Raw genomic sequence first — 16,154 nt, forward strand, 5'->3', positions numbered from 1 at the left:
GTTGGCAGGTGCAGGGCCTTAATATGTATCTGGCGGGGGCGGTCCTCTATCCTGCGTGGGGGGAGCTGGCCTCAGGGGGCCTCCACTGTGGTCCTGCCCCACCCGCAGTCCCTTCACCAGGGTCACTGGTGTATCCCGTGTCTGCCGTGAGACCTTCAGGAAAGGCTTTCCAACCCCTGAGGGGCGTACTGTTGACTGAGAGGCCCAGCGACGCCAGCCTGAAAGACACCCGACGGCGGCAGGAAGCTGGCCGGCTGCGGGGCCTGCAGCTGCCTTTGCGGTGGTTTGGTGTGTGGGCTCCAATCATCACGTGTGCTCAGAGTCATAACCAGAGCGCCACAACCTCTGAGGGTCCATGGGGACCCTCTGAGCCCCTACTGCACCTCAGCACTGATTTTTTTGAGTCTCGTGTCAAGAAAAACCCTCCCTTGCTCTCAACTTTCCCCTGGCCACCACCGTAGGAAACGGTACACGTTTGTAGAAACCTGGGGACGTTGTCCCTTACCAGCTGGGGGGTCCCCCTGGAGTGGGGGAGCCTGTGGGGGGTGGGCTGAGCGGACCTCCGCTTCTCTTCCTCCTTCCTTCCCCATCCCCAGGTTCGACTTCTCTGTCACAGCCTTTGCCTTCCTGGGACTGCTGGCTCTGGCCTTCAACATGGAGCCCTTCTACTTCATAGTGGTCCTGCGTCCCCTCCAGCTGCTGAGGTGACGGCAGGGCTGGGTCTGGTGGGCGGGCAGTGACCAGACAGAGCCTGAAGGCTCACCGGCCGGGTGTCGGAGGTGGCCCGTCCCGTCCTGCCCCCAACGTCCTGGCACTGCCACCGCCCTTCCCAGGGCCTAAGCCTAAGTGGCCACCTAAGCCAAGTGGCCAGCTGGTGACTGGGGGAGAGGAGGCACTTGGGGGCAGAGAGGCCCCGGGCCTGCCCTGACCCCACCCCCCGGTGCACTGTACTGGCCAGGCTGCAGCCACGCCCGGCATCTGCAAGTGACCTGGCCGGCCTCCCTCTTCCCTCACTCAGGTTGTTTAAGCTGAAGAAGCGTTACCGCAACGTGCTGGACACCATGTTTGAGCTGCTGCCCCGGATGGCCAGGTAGCGCCCTGACTCTGGGCCCCTAGGGCCAGGCGCCCTGAGGCTTGTGCCCTCTCGGGGCGGGCAGCTGGGTGGATTGTCGCGGGAGGTGGTGGAGGGGCGAGGAGGAGTCCCGGAAAGGACGGACATCTAGGTTGACCACCACGGGTCTCCCTGGCTCCACTTGTCTTCACTGAGCCGTCTGAGATAGTTAGGGAGGGCGGGGAGCTGTCAGCTTCACTTACCACCTGTGTCTGCCTTCACAGGTAAGGGGTGACTTGCTGGTCGAGGGGTGTCTGGTGCGCGAGTCCTCACCCCGGCCGTTCTTCCACCCGCCGACCTGAATCCGAGGCCCCTCCCCTGCAGGCACTCTCCAGCTGGCGCACCTGGCTAGGGGCACGCGTCTCCCCTCGGTCAGCTCGGGGGTCTGCAGTGCCGGGGCCGCTGGGCGAGCTGGGCTCTCCTGCCGGGCCCTCGATCACCCTGTGCCTTCTGACCCTCCTCCCCAGCCTGGGCCTCACTCTGCTCATCTTCTACTACTCCTTTGCCATCGTGGGCATGGAATTCTTCTGTGGAATCCTCTACCCCAACTGCTGCAAGTGAGTTCACGGCCGGGGCCCCCCGGGGGCAGCCTGCGTTCCTGGAGGGTCCCAGACGGGACTGGCACAGCCATCTGATTCCCCCGGGACCCGACTCCCGAAGCCACCGCACCCGTTACAGCCCTGGGATCGCTGTGCTGAGCTTCCAGGGCTTGTCAGTCCAGTGCAGCAGCTAGGGGAGGGGCCTCTCTGAAGCGAGGACATTGAGCCAGTCGCCCCATCCCCCAGGCAGGCTCAGGGAGCCTCTCTCCCAACAGGCCTCCGTCAGGTTTCCCTTCATGCTGAACACTGGAGGCTGCTCCACTGCTGGAGTGCAGGCCAGGGGCCCGTGGCTTCCTCCTCCTTGTCCCCGGGGTGGCTGGGGCCGCAGGCAGACAGGTCAGCTAGGGTCCTGACAGGATGAGACAGATACACGCAGGAAGGACAGAGTGGGGAACACAACCTCCCGTGATCCCTTCCTTCCTCCCAGGCCCCCATGACGCATCCAGTATTCTCTTCAGAATCCGTCCTTGTAGCTTCAAGCACTGATAGATAAAGGTCCCAGAGCCACTGGCAGCATTCTGGGCTCGGAACCAGAGCCCATAGTGGTGGGTCACAGATCTTAGGGCACACCAGAACCCCCAGGGCAGCTGCTTAAAAGTGCAAACTCTAGACCCCACCCTGTCAGGCGCTGCCCTCTGAACAAGCTCCTCGGGGGCCCAAGGACCAAATGTGTCAAAACATCAGCGTGAGGTATAGAAGATGAGCCATAAAAAGGCTGGAAGGGAAGTAGCAAGTAAGCTCTCAGAACAGGGGCGACTGATTAGAACAGAAGAGAATGTAGTGCTCCGGCCAGGTGCTGGGGGAGCCCCGTGAGGAGTGGGCCTCTCTCCAGGCTCTGCTGGCACCCGGCCTCCAGACCACACCGCAGACTGCGGGTGGGGACGGGTGGAGGAGTTGCCTAGAGGAGGTACTGTCTTTCTCTCCCCTCCTGCAGCTGCTGAGAGGGAGGTCTTAGCCAGCAGCAGAGAAATGCCAAGTGGAGGAGGATGTGGGGGGCAAGTCCGGGGGTTCCCACCAGCACCCTGGGGACTCCCCTTGGGACAGGAAGACGGGCAAGAGAGCCGGGGGTTGGGGGTGGTGGGTGCTGCGCAGGAAACCAGGCTGGTCCAGGCCAGATGCTCCTCGGTCAGACCTTGGTTTGTTTAAATTTTCTGTCCTCTGTCAAGGTGACCAACTGTCTTGTAACCTTCCCCCATCCGTCTCCCCGGCCAGTACCAGCACAGTGGCAGACGCCTACCGCTGGCTGAACCACACCGTGGGCAACAGGACCGTCGTGGAGGAGGGCTATTACTATCTCAATAATTTTGACAACATCCTGAACAGCTTTGGTGAGTACAGGAAGCCCAGGCGGGCCGTGGCACCCACAGGTCCCAGGTGCCGGGGAGTGCAGCTGGCCGAGGCCTCCCCCTCCCCAGGGCATGTGCCACGCTTGCTCGAGTCCTCTCTGGCCCCCACAGAGCCTCTGGTTTGCCACCCCAGGGCTCACTCGGTCGCCAGGTTTTCCTGCATCTGCTGTCCCTTTCCCAGCATTGGGGAGCAGCAGAGCTTCACGCTTGGCTGGGAGGGGTACAGCCTGATGCTGGGGAGCCACCCCCCGTGTCACGGGGGTGCCCAGCCACAGTGCCCTGTGCCACCCAGGCCAGGCCCACACAGCTCTGCTCCTGGCTTCCACGGAGAAGCTGGGAGGGCAGGGGGCCACAGAGGGATGGGGCCTTGCCAGACACAGCTTTCTCAGAGCATCCCCTCATGACATCCTAGACCGAGGAAGGTCTGGGGGGCTCTTCCTCAGGATCCCCACTGCAGCATCTCGAGCTGCTGAGGCAAAAGACGCATGCTTTGGGAGCCAGGCCGAGACAGGACCACTTCCTATGGGGCAGGTGCTCTGGAAGGGTCTTGGCCGCTCTCTCTGGAGCTCACAGCCCAGGCTGGCAGACAAGTGCCTGGTACCCAGGATAGGTGGAGAGAGGCCACTGACCCCACTTTGCAAAAGCGGGTCTGATCAAGACGCTTCTGTCTCCCTTCTGTTTGGCAGTGACCTTGTTCGAGCTTACGGTTGTCAACAACTGGTACATCATCATGGTAAGGACCTCCCTGTCAGCTCTTGGGGGGTCTGCCCACCATTCTGAGGCTAGGTCTCCCTCACCCAGCCCAGCATGGGGTGCATTGCTCTCCTGTCCCCCACAGGGGGCGGGGTTCTGTGGGGAGACCAGGATATGGGCTGAATCCCGGGGCCACCCCACCATTAGCTGAACGTGGCCTTGCTCCCCACCCTCTCTGCACATCCCTCACCAGCCAGGAGAGGCCAGGCAGCCTGTGGTTTCTGTCCTGCTCCCACCGCTGTGGGGGGAACTTGCCAATCAAGGAACAGTGTGGCCAAGGTGCTTGGTTGGTTTTTCCCATCCTTTAAATTCTTCCAAAGGCTGCCTGCCTTAGTCCCGAGCCATTAGCTCTGGGTGGGGAGGCGTCCAGGCCTAAGGAGCACAGAGGAGTTTTTGCACCCAGGAAGCCAGGTTGGCCTCCTTTGTCTCCACAACTGAAGGCAAATCAGGAAGCGTCTGTAAAGAGCGGGGGCCACGGAGAAAGCTGGTAGACGGCGCATCCCCGCCCCCGCTCGCTCACCGCCTGCTTCCCTCCGTCCGCAGGAAGGTGTCACCTCCCAGACCTCGCACTGGAGCCGCCTCTACTTCATGACCTTCTACATCGTGACCATGGTAGGTCGGGGGCCGCAGAGTGCCCACCGTCTTCTGCCTTCACAAGCCGCCGCCTCACCCGGTGCAGTTCGGGGAGGAGGGGGCCTGGGATACATCTGGCCGGGCTCTGGGGCCCCATCGCAACTCACACCACCCCCTTCCTCTCTCCTCCTCTCCCTGTTCCTGGCCAGGTGGTGATGACCATCATTGTGGCCTTCATCCTCGAAGCCTTTGTCTTCCGAATGAACTACAGCCGCAAGAACCAGGACTCGGAAGGTTGGTGCAGGTGTCTGCCACTTGTCTGTCTGTCCAGCTGTCAGCTTTTCAGCTGTCTGGATGTCCAGTCTTCTGGCAGTTCAGCTTATCAGTCTGGCTTATCTTTCTTGACCTCTTATTTGCATTATTTTCAAATACTTAATGACCAAAAAAACGCTCAGGATCTCCTCTTAAAAACCAGAACAATACAGGTCAGAGATCAAGACCCCAGCAGCCCTGTGTCCCACCTTTCGCATCTCCCAGACTGCTCACCCCTTAGCTGTTCCTTTTAGTTACCATCACTGTGTTCCTAAACATGTTTGTCCTCTGGTTCTTGATTTAAACGATGTAAATACTGCAGGCCACAGAGCCCATAGCAGCTTGACAAGCCCGGCTTCAGTGACTGCCTCCCTTTTCCTGGGTTGCATGGCTTTCTGTGTACTGATCCTCTATTCTTTCCAGATTCTCCATCAAAACTACCACATCCCTATGGCTGCTTGTTTCCAAATCTCTGTCCTCTCAGGCCACCTGATTGTTTCCTTCTGGCTCGGGGATGGCCTCCTGCAACCCTGTGTCCCCTGAACGCTGCTGGCCTGAGCAGCGCTCCTCACAGCAACTGAAGGGCAGGAACCGGGAGGGATGGAGTGCTACGTGGTAGGGGCGACACGGGGGATTGTATCCTGCAGATCCAGGGAAACTTAAGCCCCCCATAGGGGCAGCAGGGAGGCTGGCTAAACCAGACCAAGCCAGGCGCCTTCCCACCGCCCTGCCCTCCCGCAGTGGACGACGGCATCACCCTGGAGAAGGAGCTCTCCAAAGACGAGCTGGTCGCAGTTCTGAAGCTCTACCGGGAGGCAGGGGGAGCCAACTCAGACATCGCACAGCTGCTCAAGATCCTCTCTCAGCTGGAGAGATATGAGGTGGGGAGCCCCACGGCCTCATCCGAAGGAGTTTAGTGCAAACCCTCACCCACTGTCCATCCCCTCAAGGGGGTGGGTGGGTGTGTGTGTGTCTGTGTCGGGCCTTAGTTGTGGCACACAGACTTAGTTGCCCCGAGGCATGTGAGATCTCAGTTCCCCAACCAAGGATCGAACCCACAGCCCCTGCATTGGAAGATGGATTCTTAGCCACTGGTTGGTGTTTAGTTGCTCAGTCGTGTCCAACTCTTTGCAGCCCCATGGACTATAGCCCGCTAGGCTCCCCTGTCCAAGGATTCTCCCAGAAAGAATACTGGAGTGGGTTGCCATTTCCTTCTCCAGCTTAATCACTGGACCACCAGGGAAGTCCCCTGTCCCCACAAGTTTTAGTGATTTTTTTTGGCACCTTTGCAGAAGCCAGAGGAGCAGGTGAGTCCTGCTGAAGCCGGGCACCAGGGCCCAGACTCGGGTGGGTCCCTGTAACCTCTCCATTCTTCCCTAGCAAAATACCTTGGTGTTTCTGGGACGGAGATCAAGGACCAAAAGCGACCTGAGCCTCAAGATGTACCAAGAGGAGATTCAGGTAGGAGCACCCCCCGACCGCGCTGCAAGCCCCTCCTGCCTGGGAGTGGGCCTCCCCACTGCTGGGCAGGCGCTGACCTGCAGCCCCCGCCTGGAGCGGTGGGGTGCGCTCGGTGGGGAGCTCTGGGGTTATCTGTTGCAACCACCACCAGTGGCGCTGCAGGGCTCAGCCTTGAACCCTTAAAGCGTTAGTTCCCACACAGGTAGCCCCCCCATCTGCTCTTCCGCATCTGACCTCATCTTCTCATCCTCTGAGCCAGAACCGAGAAGGAAACATGCACAGCAGGAGACACACAGGGCAGAGGGAGCGGGGCGGGGTGGTTCCTGGCCAGCTTGCCAGGACCAGCCTCTTCGAAGAGGGGAGTTAGGAGGTGCATGAAACTTCACGGAACTTTACACAACTTGTGAGCTCCAGGTTTTCGGGTGTAAGATAAGGACACCCAGCTCAAAGGGGATATACCATGGAGGGTTGGGGGTTTCACGTCTCTTTGTGAACCACACAGATTACGTTCACAAGTAAAGGGTGATTATTACCTGGGCCTCATTTACAAAGAGGATTGTGCAAAGCACATTGGACAAGGAGGTTTGCACACCTCTAATTAGAAAGGGAAAGACTGCACAGTAATTTTTCCACTTAGGGGCACATCCAGCCTTTCCAGCAGGTCTGGGGTATGAGTGGTGTTCGGTCCCAGTTGGGTGGCACGGGCAGCAGACTCTCTGCTGCTGCCCACAGCAGGCGGAGGGCCCAGTGCGGCCCGGCCTGGGTGACCCCCATCAGGCTGGGGTTAGCTGGCAGGACTGGGGCGGGACCCACTCAGCACCCTGTCTGCTCTCTCGCCGTAGGAGTGGTATGAGGAACATGCCCGCAAGCAGGAGGAACAACAGCGACAGCACAGCAGCTGCGTGGTCCCTGCCACCCAGCAGCCTCCAGGCAGCCGCCAGCGCTCCCAGACCATCACCTAAGCCCAGCCTGCAAAAGCCATCTCTTCTATGCAATAACACAATAGTATTATTTTACTACAATGTATCAAAGTAATGTATGTGTATATATGTATATGTTATATATATGTATACACATCCATATATATATGCACATATTTATATACAGAAGGGAGAAAAAGGCTGACAAGATGGGGTTTGGTTTATAACCGCCTTATCCTGTTTAACCCTGGAAGTCGGCTTCGTCTCGGGGGCGGTCAGGCCACCAAGGGCGGCTCTTAACGTGGAAGGCTCCAGAAGGCCCCTTCACAAGAGCACGTGAATAGACCTGCCAATCTCTGCAGGGCTGGCCTTCACAGTGGGCCCGCATGCCTGTCGCACCGTCTTCCTGACGCTGCTCTCAGAATCCTTCCCTGCCCGGCAGCCTCCCCACTGACCTGCCCTACGGCCCACGGCTCCTGTGTCCTGCTTTGGGGACAAAACCACTTAGGAAGGAAAGAGCCCACATCCTCGGGATGGTATTTCTCCAGATGTGATGATCATGGAATGGGTGTTCCCTTGGGAAACCAGTACCCAGCAAGCACCTGCTGGAACGAGTGATCCAGGGCCATGGGTACTCCATGTGGTCAGATCTCAGCTAGTGCCGGGCGGCCAGAGATTCTGTATCCTGGCTCCATGAGCCTTCTCACCTACCGTAAGTTTTAACCCTTGTTGCTGAAAATGCTTCTAAGATGGTCCATAGGAGGAGGAGAACAGGCCAGAGGCCAGGCCAGTAGCTACCACCCCAGACCAAGTCCTAAAGTGAATGGGCTTTCTCCTTAAATCCTTTTGCCTTGGGATTGTCCTGTTCAAGCTAAAAGATATTTTGGTTAATTCAGGATTCTGCCAAAGACCGCAGCAGGTCCTTCACATGTGTGCGTGCTGAGGAAAAGGGAACAAAAAGCACAGAGGCCCAACTCGTTGGTCCCCTTGGCCAGCTCTGCCCTCACCTTGAGCAAGTCACTCCCCGTGGACTTGGCTGAGGTGGGAGCAGGGACTCGGCTCGCTCCAAGGTTTCCCCATCCCGGGAGGAGGTTCAGATAGCCCCTCGGTTTCCCGGGGACCTTGGGCGAATCCTGAGATTGGAGTACCTTCGGGGCGTGAATGCAAGGCAGGCGGCGTTAGCAGTGGTTGCTCCCGGGCTGCACACCCGGCGCAGGAGGCAGCATGCAGGGAGGGCGGGGCAGGGGGAGGAGCCCCCGCTGGGCGTCCTGCTCCAACCGCAGCTCTCCAGCTGCCTCCTTGAGCTAGAAAGGCGGTAGCGGGGGTAGGGAGGGGGGTGGTGCAGAGACTCCGCCCTCCCCATGTTCTCTTTCCAGCAGGGCAGGACCCGGCTCCCCTACCTGTCTCCATGGCCAAGTCTTGACTGTGGCCTCGGAGGGCTGATCGCCAGAGCCAGCATCCCATCCCTCTGCCCCTCATCAGGGGAGGAGTGATGGTGGTGTTTTTTTTTTTTAAGCACAGCCCTTTAGGGAAACAAACCAATCACTGAGAACCACTGAGGTTTCCACCAGGAATCAGAAGACGGACATTGTCCTCCTCATCTCTGGGGAGCGACAGGCTGCTGCGGGCAGCTTGGCACCAGGCCCAGGCCTGGACCCCTTCCCTGCTCCAGAGAAGGAACTTTATTTGCACAACTGGGTGCCTTTTAGCTTTTATGTACTGAAATGGGCATTCTGGAAGCAGGAGGCAAGGGGCAGCGTTGAAAGGAGGGCATGAGTCCTCCGATCTCAGCATCTGCCCTCAGAAGAGGGGTCCCAGGGAGGCTGCGTGTACCCCCACCCCCCACCCTCAGGGTGATGGCTGCTACCAGGAAGAGTGGGGTTGAGTCCAGGCTTCCCACCCCTGTCCTGCGAAAGGCCCTGTTTTTAGTCAGGGACAGGATGGAGGCCAAGTGGCAACAGTGCCGATGGCCCAGCCTCCAGCCCCCCGGTGGGAGCCCCATCACTAAGGACAGCTGCCCCCGTGGGGTCACTGGGGGCCTCCTCAGGTGGACCCTCCAACTCGCACGCAGGCCATCGAGCAGGGAGCGAGTGTCACTCAGGGCTGTGAGCTCACCCAGCTCGGACACCCTCTCACCTCTCACATCAGCTTGGTGACACCGACGTGAGACGCGCCGGCCTGCTCTGGGTCCCCACCACCTATCAGTCAGCGTCTGATGGCCCTGTGCCGTGACCCAGCTTTGGGAGGGGGACGCCATCCGGCCCCTCCTCCTCGCTTCCCTCCCCTAACCCAGCCTTACTCCACACCACGTGACAATCATTTTGTATCGGTAGCGGGAACGACGCTGTAAGGTTTTGTACGTCGGCGATTTGTTACCTAGAAAACCCACCGTGCTGCGGATTTCTGGCATATTAATAAAGAGCCTCCGCTTTGTATGTGTGGCTGCCGCCTCGTGACTTCCAGCAGGCACCACGCGGTGGCTTCCATGATCGTGGGAAGCAGGGACAGGACCCAGCCGTGCCAGTCCATGGCACCACCTCAGCCCCACCCCTAGACGCGCCACAAAGTCCAGATCCGTCAGGCCCAAGAATCTTCAGCTCTGGATCCAACTGCCTGTCACCCTGGCCCGGGTTAAGAAGAACTAGTAACAGCTGGGTGTATGTTATTTTCTGTATCCTTGAAATATTTAATAATTATGTTCATTGGAAGAAAAGACAGTTGAATCCCTTTACTGCTGGCCTAAGGCATCAAGCAAATGGAAAAAGGCTTATTAAAAAGGGGGTCACTGGCTGCCAGCAGGAAGGCACCTGGGAGTGCTCACCACCCTCCCAGAGCTTGCAGGCAGGGGAACCCCAGGCCAGGGCTCCCCCTGAGGTAGGCACCAGGCACCGTCAAACTGACTCCTGTTTTGCAGCTAGGGAAACCTCTGAAGCCAGCAGACAGTTCTAGAGGCAGAGCCTGGAGCTGCACCGTCTAATTTGGAGCCGCTGATGGGCCATTGCCACTGGCTGCCATTGTGGAGCAATACGTATTGTGATTAATTCCACCTTTTTCTTTTGGCTTTATTAGCATGGCGACTCAGAAATTCACAATTAGGGTCATGTCTCCTATTTCTGCTGGACGGTGCAGCTCCAAAACTCAGAACACTTTGTATGCTGACCCGACACGGGCTATCTGCCAGGTCCGAGTCACCCCGATTCCCTAAACCCTGGTTTGGCAGCCCTCTGAGCCCTGAGAAACATTGCAAGAAGGCAGCAAGGGGTGACTAACCGCCTCCAGCCCTGAACTCTTTGGGGTCTTCCTGAACCAGCCTGGAAGGCATCCAGGCTCCCCTCTTCGACCCAGATCCCGACCTTCAAAAGAGGCTCTGGAGGTAATGCAAGGAAGTCTTCCGCCTGCTGCTGGGACTCTGTCCACAGGGAAGCCCCGTCACCATAGTCCCAGAAACAACGTTTGACTGTCCTCACTGCGCACGGCAGTGACCTGGAATCTTTGGCAGAGAGCACAGCCCCCACAAACCCACACCCCGTTCACAGTTGGGGCCACGCGGGTTCTGCAGAAGGCACTTTGTCCTCCGTCTCACCGCCTGCAGTGACACCTCCCGACCACCAGGCGGACCCTGACACAGCATCACTCACACAGTTTTCAAGTGAATCACTCCAAATTCAGTGAGCAGGGCCACCACGAGGAAGGTCAGGTAGAGGAGGAGCAGGCAGCAGCCGTAAACTCGGCTCAGCTGGAAGCACTGCAGCGGCACCAAGACCAGGGAACAGACGAGGCTGAGGCCCAGGGTGCCAGCCAAGATCCACACCAACAGTCCGTCCGGCTCCAGCTGCAGGGGAGAACAGGGAAGAGAGGCTGGGTTATGGCAGCCGACAGTCAAACCGAGGTTTGAGGGCCCCTTGTTCGGGACCAGGGAGGGACTTTTGGCTTCCCTGTGAGACGGCTCCCCCAACTTGAAGTTCAGTGTTTTTAAACCACCTGAACGTGAATGTGCACATGCTCAGTTGTGTCCAACTCTCTTGCGACCCCCAGGGACTGTAGCCCCCCCAGGCTCCGCTGTCCATGGGGAATAGTCAGTCCCCTTCCTGCTTCTTTCCCCTCCAGACTTAGCACCTATCTAACACATATGCAAGGCTTAACCCTAGGCACTACGCTAGGTGTTTCACACCCACCATGCCCTTTCAGCCCCCATTGTGTAAGGGGGCCTTCATGATGATCACAATCCACAGTCGAGGAAACCGAGTACGGCTGGCCCTTGAAGGGCACTGGTTTGAACTGCCTGAGTCCACGTGGGTGGGTTTCTTTCAACCCTAGTATCTGTACTTTCATTTCACAATCTTTAAGCCAGGGGGAAAAGTCCATGCTGGATTAGAGATCACAACATGTGGAATCCAAAGAGCTAGGGTTTGAGACTTCCTGCTGGTCCAGTGGCTAAGACTCCACGCTTCCAATGCAGGGGGCCCAGGTTTGATCCCTGGTCAGGGAACTAGATCCCATATACCACAATGAAGAGCCGGTATAGACAAATATTAAAAAAGAAAAACAGGGTTTGAGTCCTGATTCTATCCTAACTCTTTTAGTATCCTGCCCCTGGGCCATTCATTTATCAATTCCTTTGCTTTTGAGGCTGCAGAAGGAAATGGCAACCCACTCCAGTATTCTTGCCGGGGAAATCCCATGGACAGAGGAGCCTGGCGGGCTGCAGTCCATGGGGTCGAAAAGAGTCGGACACTCACTATCACTCACTCACTTGCTTTTGAGGCAGAGACAGCACTATGCAGATTTGTGACATGTGGGGCGGTCAGCACCCCTAATTCCTGCATCATTCAAGGATCAACTGTAGTACGTGACAGAGCCCAAATCCGAAGTCCAAGCTCTTACCCTCCCCTGCCTTCCATACAGCAACATATGTCCACACAGATATGTGGGTACACGTGTACACCAAAAGCCCCGTGTATTCTGCAACCAGACGTGGGACCAGACAGTAGGTGTATGTTTAAGAGCAAACTGTTTTTCAGCCAACAGTACAGCGCTGACTTCCTTCTGTGATGACCTCTTGTGATGCCCTGTGTCTTACGCAATCAACTGCACGAGCATTTCCTAAACTCAGCACAAAGGCAGAGGAAATGCAGACACACACTCCACAAGGAGCCAAAGGAAAGAAACAGGGCCCCCAGGGGGGCCAACCCTAAAGCCTCATCGTCTGGAGCTGTCTGAGAATCAGGAATGAAAGGAACCTATTAAATCCAAGAGAAGTATAAACAAAATCTGCAGACAGAGGGTGTTTACCCCTTAGAAAAGTGAACTTTTCAAGCAGTAGCTATTTGGCTTATGGGTGTGGCCACTGTGAAAGGCTGGCCCACAGCCAGTTCATTACGCATCATCCACAGGGCTATTCAAGAACTAGCTGCCTCCTGCAGAAAGAGCTGGGCGACTTTGTTCCCATGAATGACTCCATCATTCAGCTGCACATCCAAGTGCTTCCACACGATTCGCCTTAAAACTGTCCCCTGGGCCACATGCCCCACCCCATCTTCATCCTTTTCTGGTTTGGCCTCGGAATTCGAGTCCCTGGGAATGTACACTCTGGGCAAATCTGGGTCACATCTGCCTTGCATGGGGCACTATGCAATATTTCCAAAGGGAAGAGCTCACCTGCTGCTGCTGCTTAGTCGCTTCAGTCGTGTCCGACCCTGTGCGACCCCATGGACGGCAGCCCACCAGGCTTTCCCGTCCCTGGGATTCTCCAGGCAAGAACACTGGAGTGGGCTGCCATTTCCTTCTCCAATGCATGCAAGTGAAAAGTGAAAGGGAAGTCACTCAGTCGTGTCCGACTCTAGCGACCCCATGGACTGCAGCCTACCAGGCTCTTCCGTCCATGGGATTTTCTAGGCAAAAGTACTGGAGTGGGGTGCCATTGCCTTCTCCGAAAGCTCACCTAGGAATCCCAATTTCTTCTCCTCAAAAAAAGCTGGAAGATCTGGCCATAGGAGGCCCATCCAAGTCACCTACACAATTGGGTTACCTGCCGCCAAGTAGTGTTTTCTTGTTGGTGGACTGTCCCTCAAGGGTCCTAACCTTCATATGTCTCCAGGGAGTGTATTTAAAAATGCAGATATCCAGCCCACCACCCCCTGGAAGGCCGGGGTCAAGAGGTCTCATGTGCCTCTAGAGAATTTGCAGAGCCCCTTAAATCCACAGAGCCTCTTCTGCTCAGTGCATTTCAAATCTATGGAGGTTCCTCCCTTCTGGGGCTGTCGTCAACACTCTCATCCCTGCCTGTCGTCTCCCAACAGGGTTGGGATAAGGTGTTCAGCCTGGCCCTTATCTCGTGTGTGCTTATCCAGGAAGTTGGGAGGTGGGATCAACCCATTTCACAGGTGAAGAAGCTGAGGCTTAGAGACCCTCAGAGTTCTACTTCAGTCAAAGTCCTATTACAAGACACTTCAGTGATGAGAGCAAGACAGGAGTCCAGAGCCTTCCTGCCCCTTCCCTCAAAGCTACGTCTTATTAATAATTACTCCATGACCTTGCAAGGAAGACTTTTAACCCTATATACAAAATATTTTAAAGATATGCTACAAATCAGACATCACACATTTAGACAAGTCCTCTCCCCAATAAGTGTAACCTACTGAGATGTGAATGGTCTCTGGTCCAGAGTGGGGAGGGGAAGAGAAGAGACCCTTATGAAGCGGCTCCTTGTTGAATCATCTGGTACTTACCTTCACTTCCATGTGGCTCCTGGAGATCTGGAGCAGGCAGCCCAGCCCCACTCCCACCAGCATATCTGCAGTCCAGTTCAGGAAGTCTGTTGGAATATAACACCCCATAACCCCGACTGATCACAGCCCACTGATCTTTCTGATCTCTGGCTGCAACCCACTCCATTCCCTCAAAAGCCCTCTCTGAGGAAACCTTATCCTTAGCACCTAAGAGTGTCCACTGTACATTCTGCCTCAATCTGTAAGGATCGCAGGAAGGGACAAACACCTGGGGCCTGGTGAGATGGAGAAACAGAGTTCATGTGAAGTGACTGGGAGGACTGGTGATGGAGCATGGCACGGGGGACACTGCTCTAGCCAAGGCTCAATCATTCCCACCCCAACCTGAGAGGTCAGGACAGGCCACAGCCCTACAGCCAGGAGCAGGTCACGGCAGGCAGCAGGCCGTGACAAATGGCAGGAGGCATCTGCACACAGGTCACATAGCTGGCACGTGGCAGTGCTGGAACTGGGACCCAGGACTGCTTGGATTCCAAGCCTTGCCTTTTTCACAGCCCTAGGCTGCCTGACCTTCTCTTTTCTATATAGACCAGGCAAATGAAAGCCTACAGGACAATCCGGCCCACTGTCTGCTTTTATTAATAAAGTTTTATTGGGACAGTCAGGCCCATTCGTTCATGTATTGCCCATGACTGTTTTCACACTTCAGTAGAAGAGTTGAGGAGTGGCAAAACAGTGCTATGGCCCACAAAATCTAAAATATGTACTCTCTGACCCTTTAAGAAAAAGTTTGCCAGAATTCCCTGGTGGTTCAATAGTTTAGAGTCTGCTTGCTAATGCAGAGGACGTGGGTTCGATCTCTGGTCCAGGAAGATTCCACATGCTGCAGGGCAACTAAGCCAGTGTGCCACAGCTCCCAAGCCTGCACGCTGCAACTACCGAAGCCCATGCACACTAGGGGCCATGCTCTGCAACACGAGAAGCCCCTGCAGTAAGAAGCCCGTGTACCGCAGCTAGAGTAGCTCTCACGCGCTACAACTAGAGAAAGCCTGTGCAGCAGCAAAGACCCAGCACAGTCAAAAACAAGTAAATAATTAGGGGAAAAAAGAAAAAATGCGCCAAGCCTGACATCTACAAACCATGACATCTATAAGAGGGAGAGAGGTCTTCCACAAGCTTAGTGTGTGGGTACCTACTGATAATACCTCTGCCCTAACAAGATGAACAGCTGCCGGCACTGCTGTTTACCAAGCACTTCTGTCACTTCATTCGATCTTTACAACAACCTATGAGGTCAGTCCTCTCAACATCCCCATTTTATAGATGAAAAAGCTGAGGCCCAAGCAGCCAAGTCACCTGCCCCAGGCGTTCCTGTGAAAGCCCGTCCCGAGTGGGAGGAATAGAGCCCACCCTTGGCTCCCAGCACTGAGGGAAGGGCCACCGCAGAAAGGATACTGAAGATGATGCCACCGAAGCAGGCCGAGAACGCCATCCTCGGGTAGCCCTGACGGGCCAGCGTGAAATCTGAGAAGACATCTGTGTGGAAACAAGAGAAGGCCTTGAGCGGTGTGAGACTTCCCTGGCCCTTATTGGTCACTAGTTCCTTCATTCTTACCCACAGTCATTCAGTCAACAAACACTGACGGACGTCTGCCTGACTGGCACTAGCTTGTCCGGGTGCTGTGGGAGGCCACATTGCCCCGTGAGACACAATTCCCTCCTTAATTCTTTTCACCTGCTTCTTTCCCACCAGGGGCAACCTCGTGGGTGTGACAAGCCAGCGCCAGTCTTTCACCCAGGTCCTGACCCTGCTGGCACAGTGCACGTAGGCTACGTCACTTCAGTCGTGTCCGACTCTGCAACCCTGTGGACTGTATGTAGTCTGCCAGGCTCCTCTGTCCATGGAATTCTCCAGGCAAGAATACTGGAGTGCATTGCCATTTCCTCCTCCAGGGCATCTTCCCGACTCAGGAATCAAACCTGTACCTCTTGTGTCTCCTGCATTAGCAGATGTGTTCTTTACCACTAGTACCACCTGGGAAGCCCCAGCATATACAGTACCTCTGTGCAAATTAGGAAAAGGGGCCCAAAAAGGTGAGTGGAAGGAGAGCTAGTTCTGGGGCCTTTGACCCCTTGTCAGCATGCCCTTGGGCCGTGTACAACCTGACTAACCGTGCTTGGCAGCTCTAACTAAAGGATAGATGTATTGGATTGGCCAAAAAGTTCATTCCGCTTTTTCTATACTGTCGAATGGAAAACTCCAAATGAATTCTTTGGCTAACTCAATATGTATGCATGAATGCCTACCCATGCCACACCTATGGATATATTCTGCGGGTTGACTGCAATGA

General features: G+C 56.2%; 2 protein-coding genes across 8 annotated transcripts in view; one reads left to right on the plus strand and one right to left on the minus strand.

Annotated features, from left to right (window-relative positions):
- TPCN1 (two pore segment channel 1) overlaps positions 1–9,510 on the plus strand; it is a 60,962-nt gene extending 51,452 nt beyond the window's left edge. For all 7 annotated transcript variants that reach the window (XM_055550738.1, XM_055550740.1, XM_055550739.1 and 4 more), the window contains 10 exons: positions 597–704; positions 1,019–1,090; positions 1,579–1,668; positions 2,923–3,038; positions 3,743–3,789; positions 4,353–4,421; positions 4,592–4,676; positions 5,436–5,575; positions 6,075–6,155; positions 6,998–9,510. In XM_055550738.1, the coding sequence (XP_055406713.1) occupies positions 597–704; positions 1,019–1,090; positions 1,579–1,668; positions 2,923–3,038; positions 3,743–3,789; positions 4,353–4,421; positions 4,592–4,676; positions 5,436–5,575; positions 6,075–6,155; positions 6,998–7,117 (928 nt within the window). In that variant the 3' untranslated portion in view covers positions 7,118–9,510. The remainder of the gene's footprint in view (positions 1–596; positions 705–1,018; positions 1,091–1,578; positions 1,669–2,922; positions 3,039–3,742; positions 3,790–4,352; positions 4,422–4,591; positions 4,677–5,435; positions 5,576–6,074; positions 6,156–6,997) is intronic.
- Positions 9,511–9,737: 227 nt separating this feature from the next.
- Positions 9,738–16,154, minus strand: part of SLC8B1 (solute carrier family 8 member B1) — a 46,929-nt gene continuing 40,512 nt past the window's right edge. Inside the window, exons 16-18 of the mRNA XM_055550745.1 lie at positions 15,259–15,339; positions 13,804–13,868; positions 9,738–10,907 (exon numbers count right to left, since the gene is read on the minus strand). Coding sequence (XP_055406720.1) covers positions 10,710–10,907; positions 13,804–13,868; positions 15,259–15,339 — 344 coding nt within the window. The 3' untranslated portion in view covers positions 9,738–10,709. The remainder of the gene's footprint in view (positions 10,908–13,803; positions 13,869–15,258; positions 15,340–16,154) is intronic.

Source organism: Bubalus kerabau, chromosome 16, assembly GCF_029407905.1.
Source record: "Bubalus kerabau isolate K-KA32 ecotype Philippines breed swamp buffalo chromosome 16, PCC_UOA_SB_1v2, whole genome shotgun sequence".
NCBI lineage: Eukaryota > Metazoa > Chordata > Mammalia > Artiodactyla > Bovidae > Bubalus > Bubalus kerabau.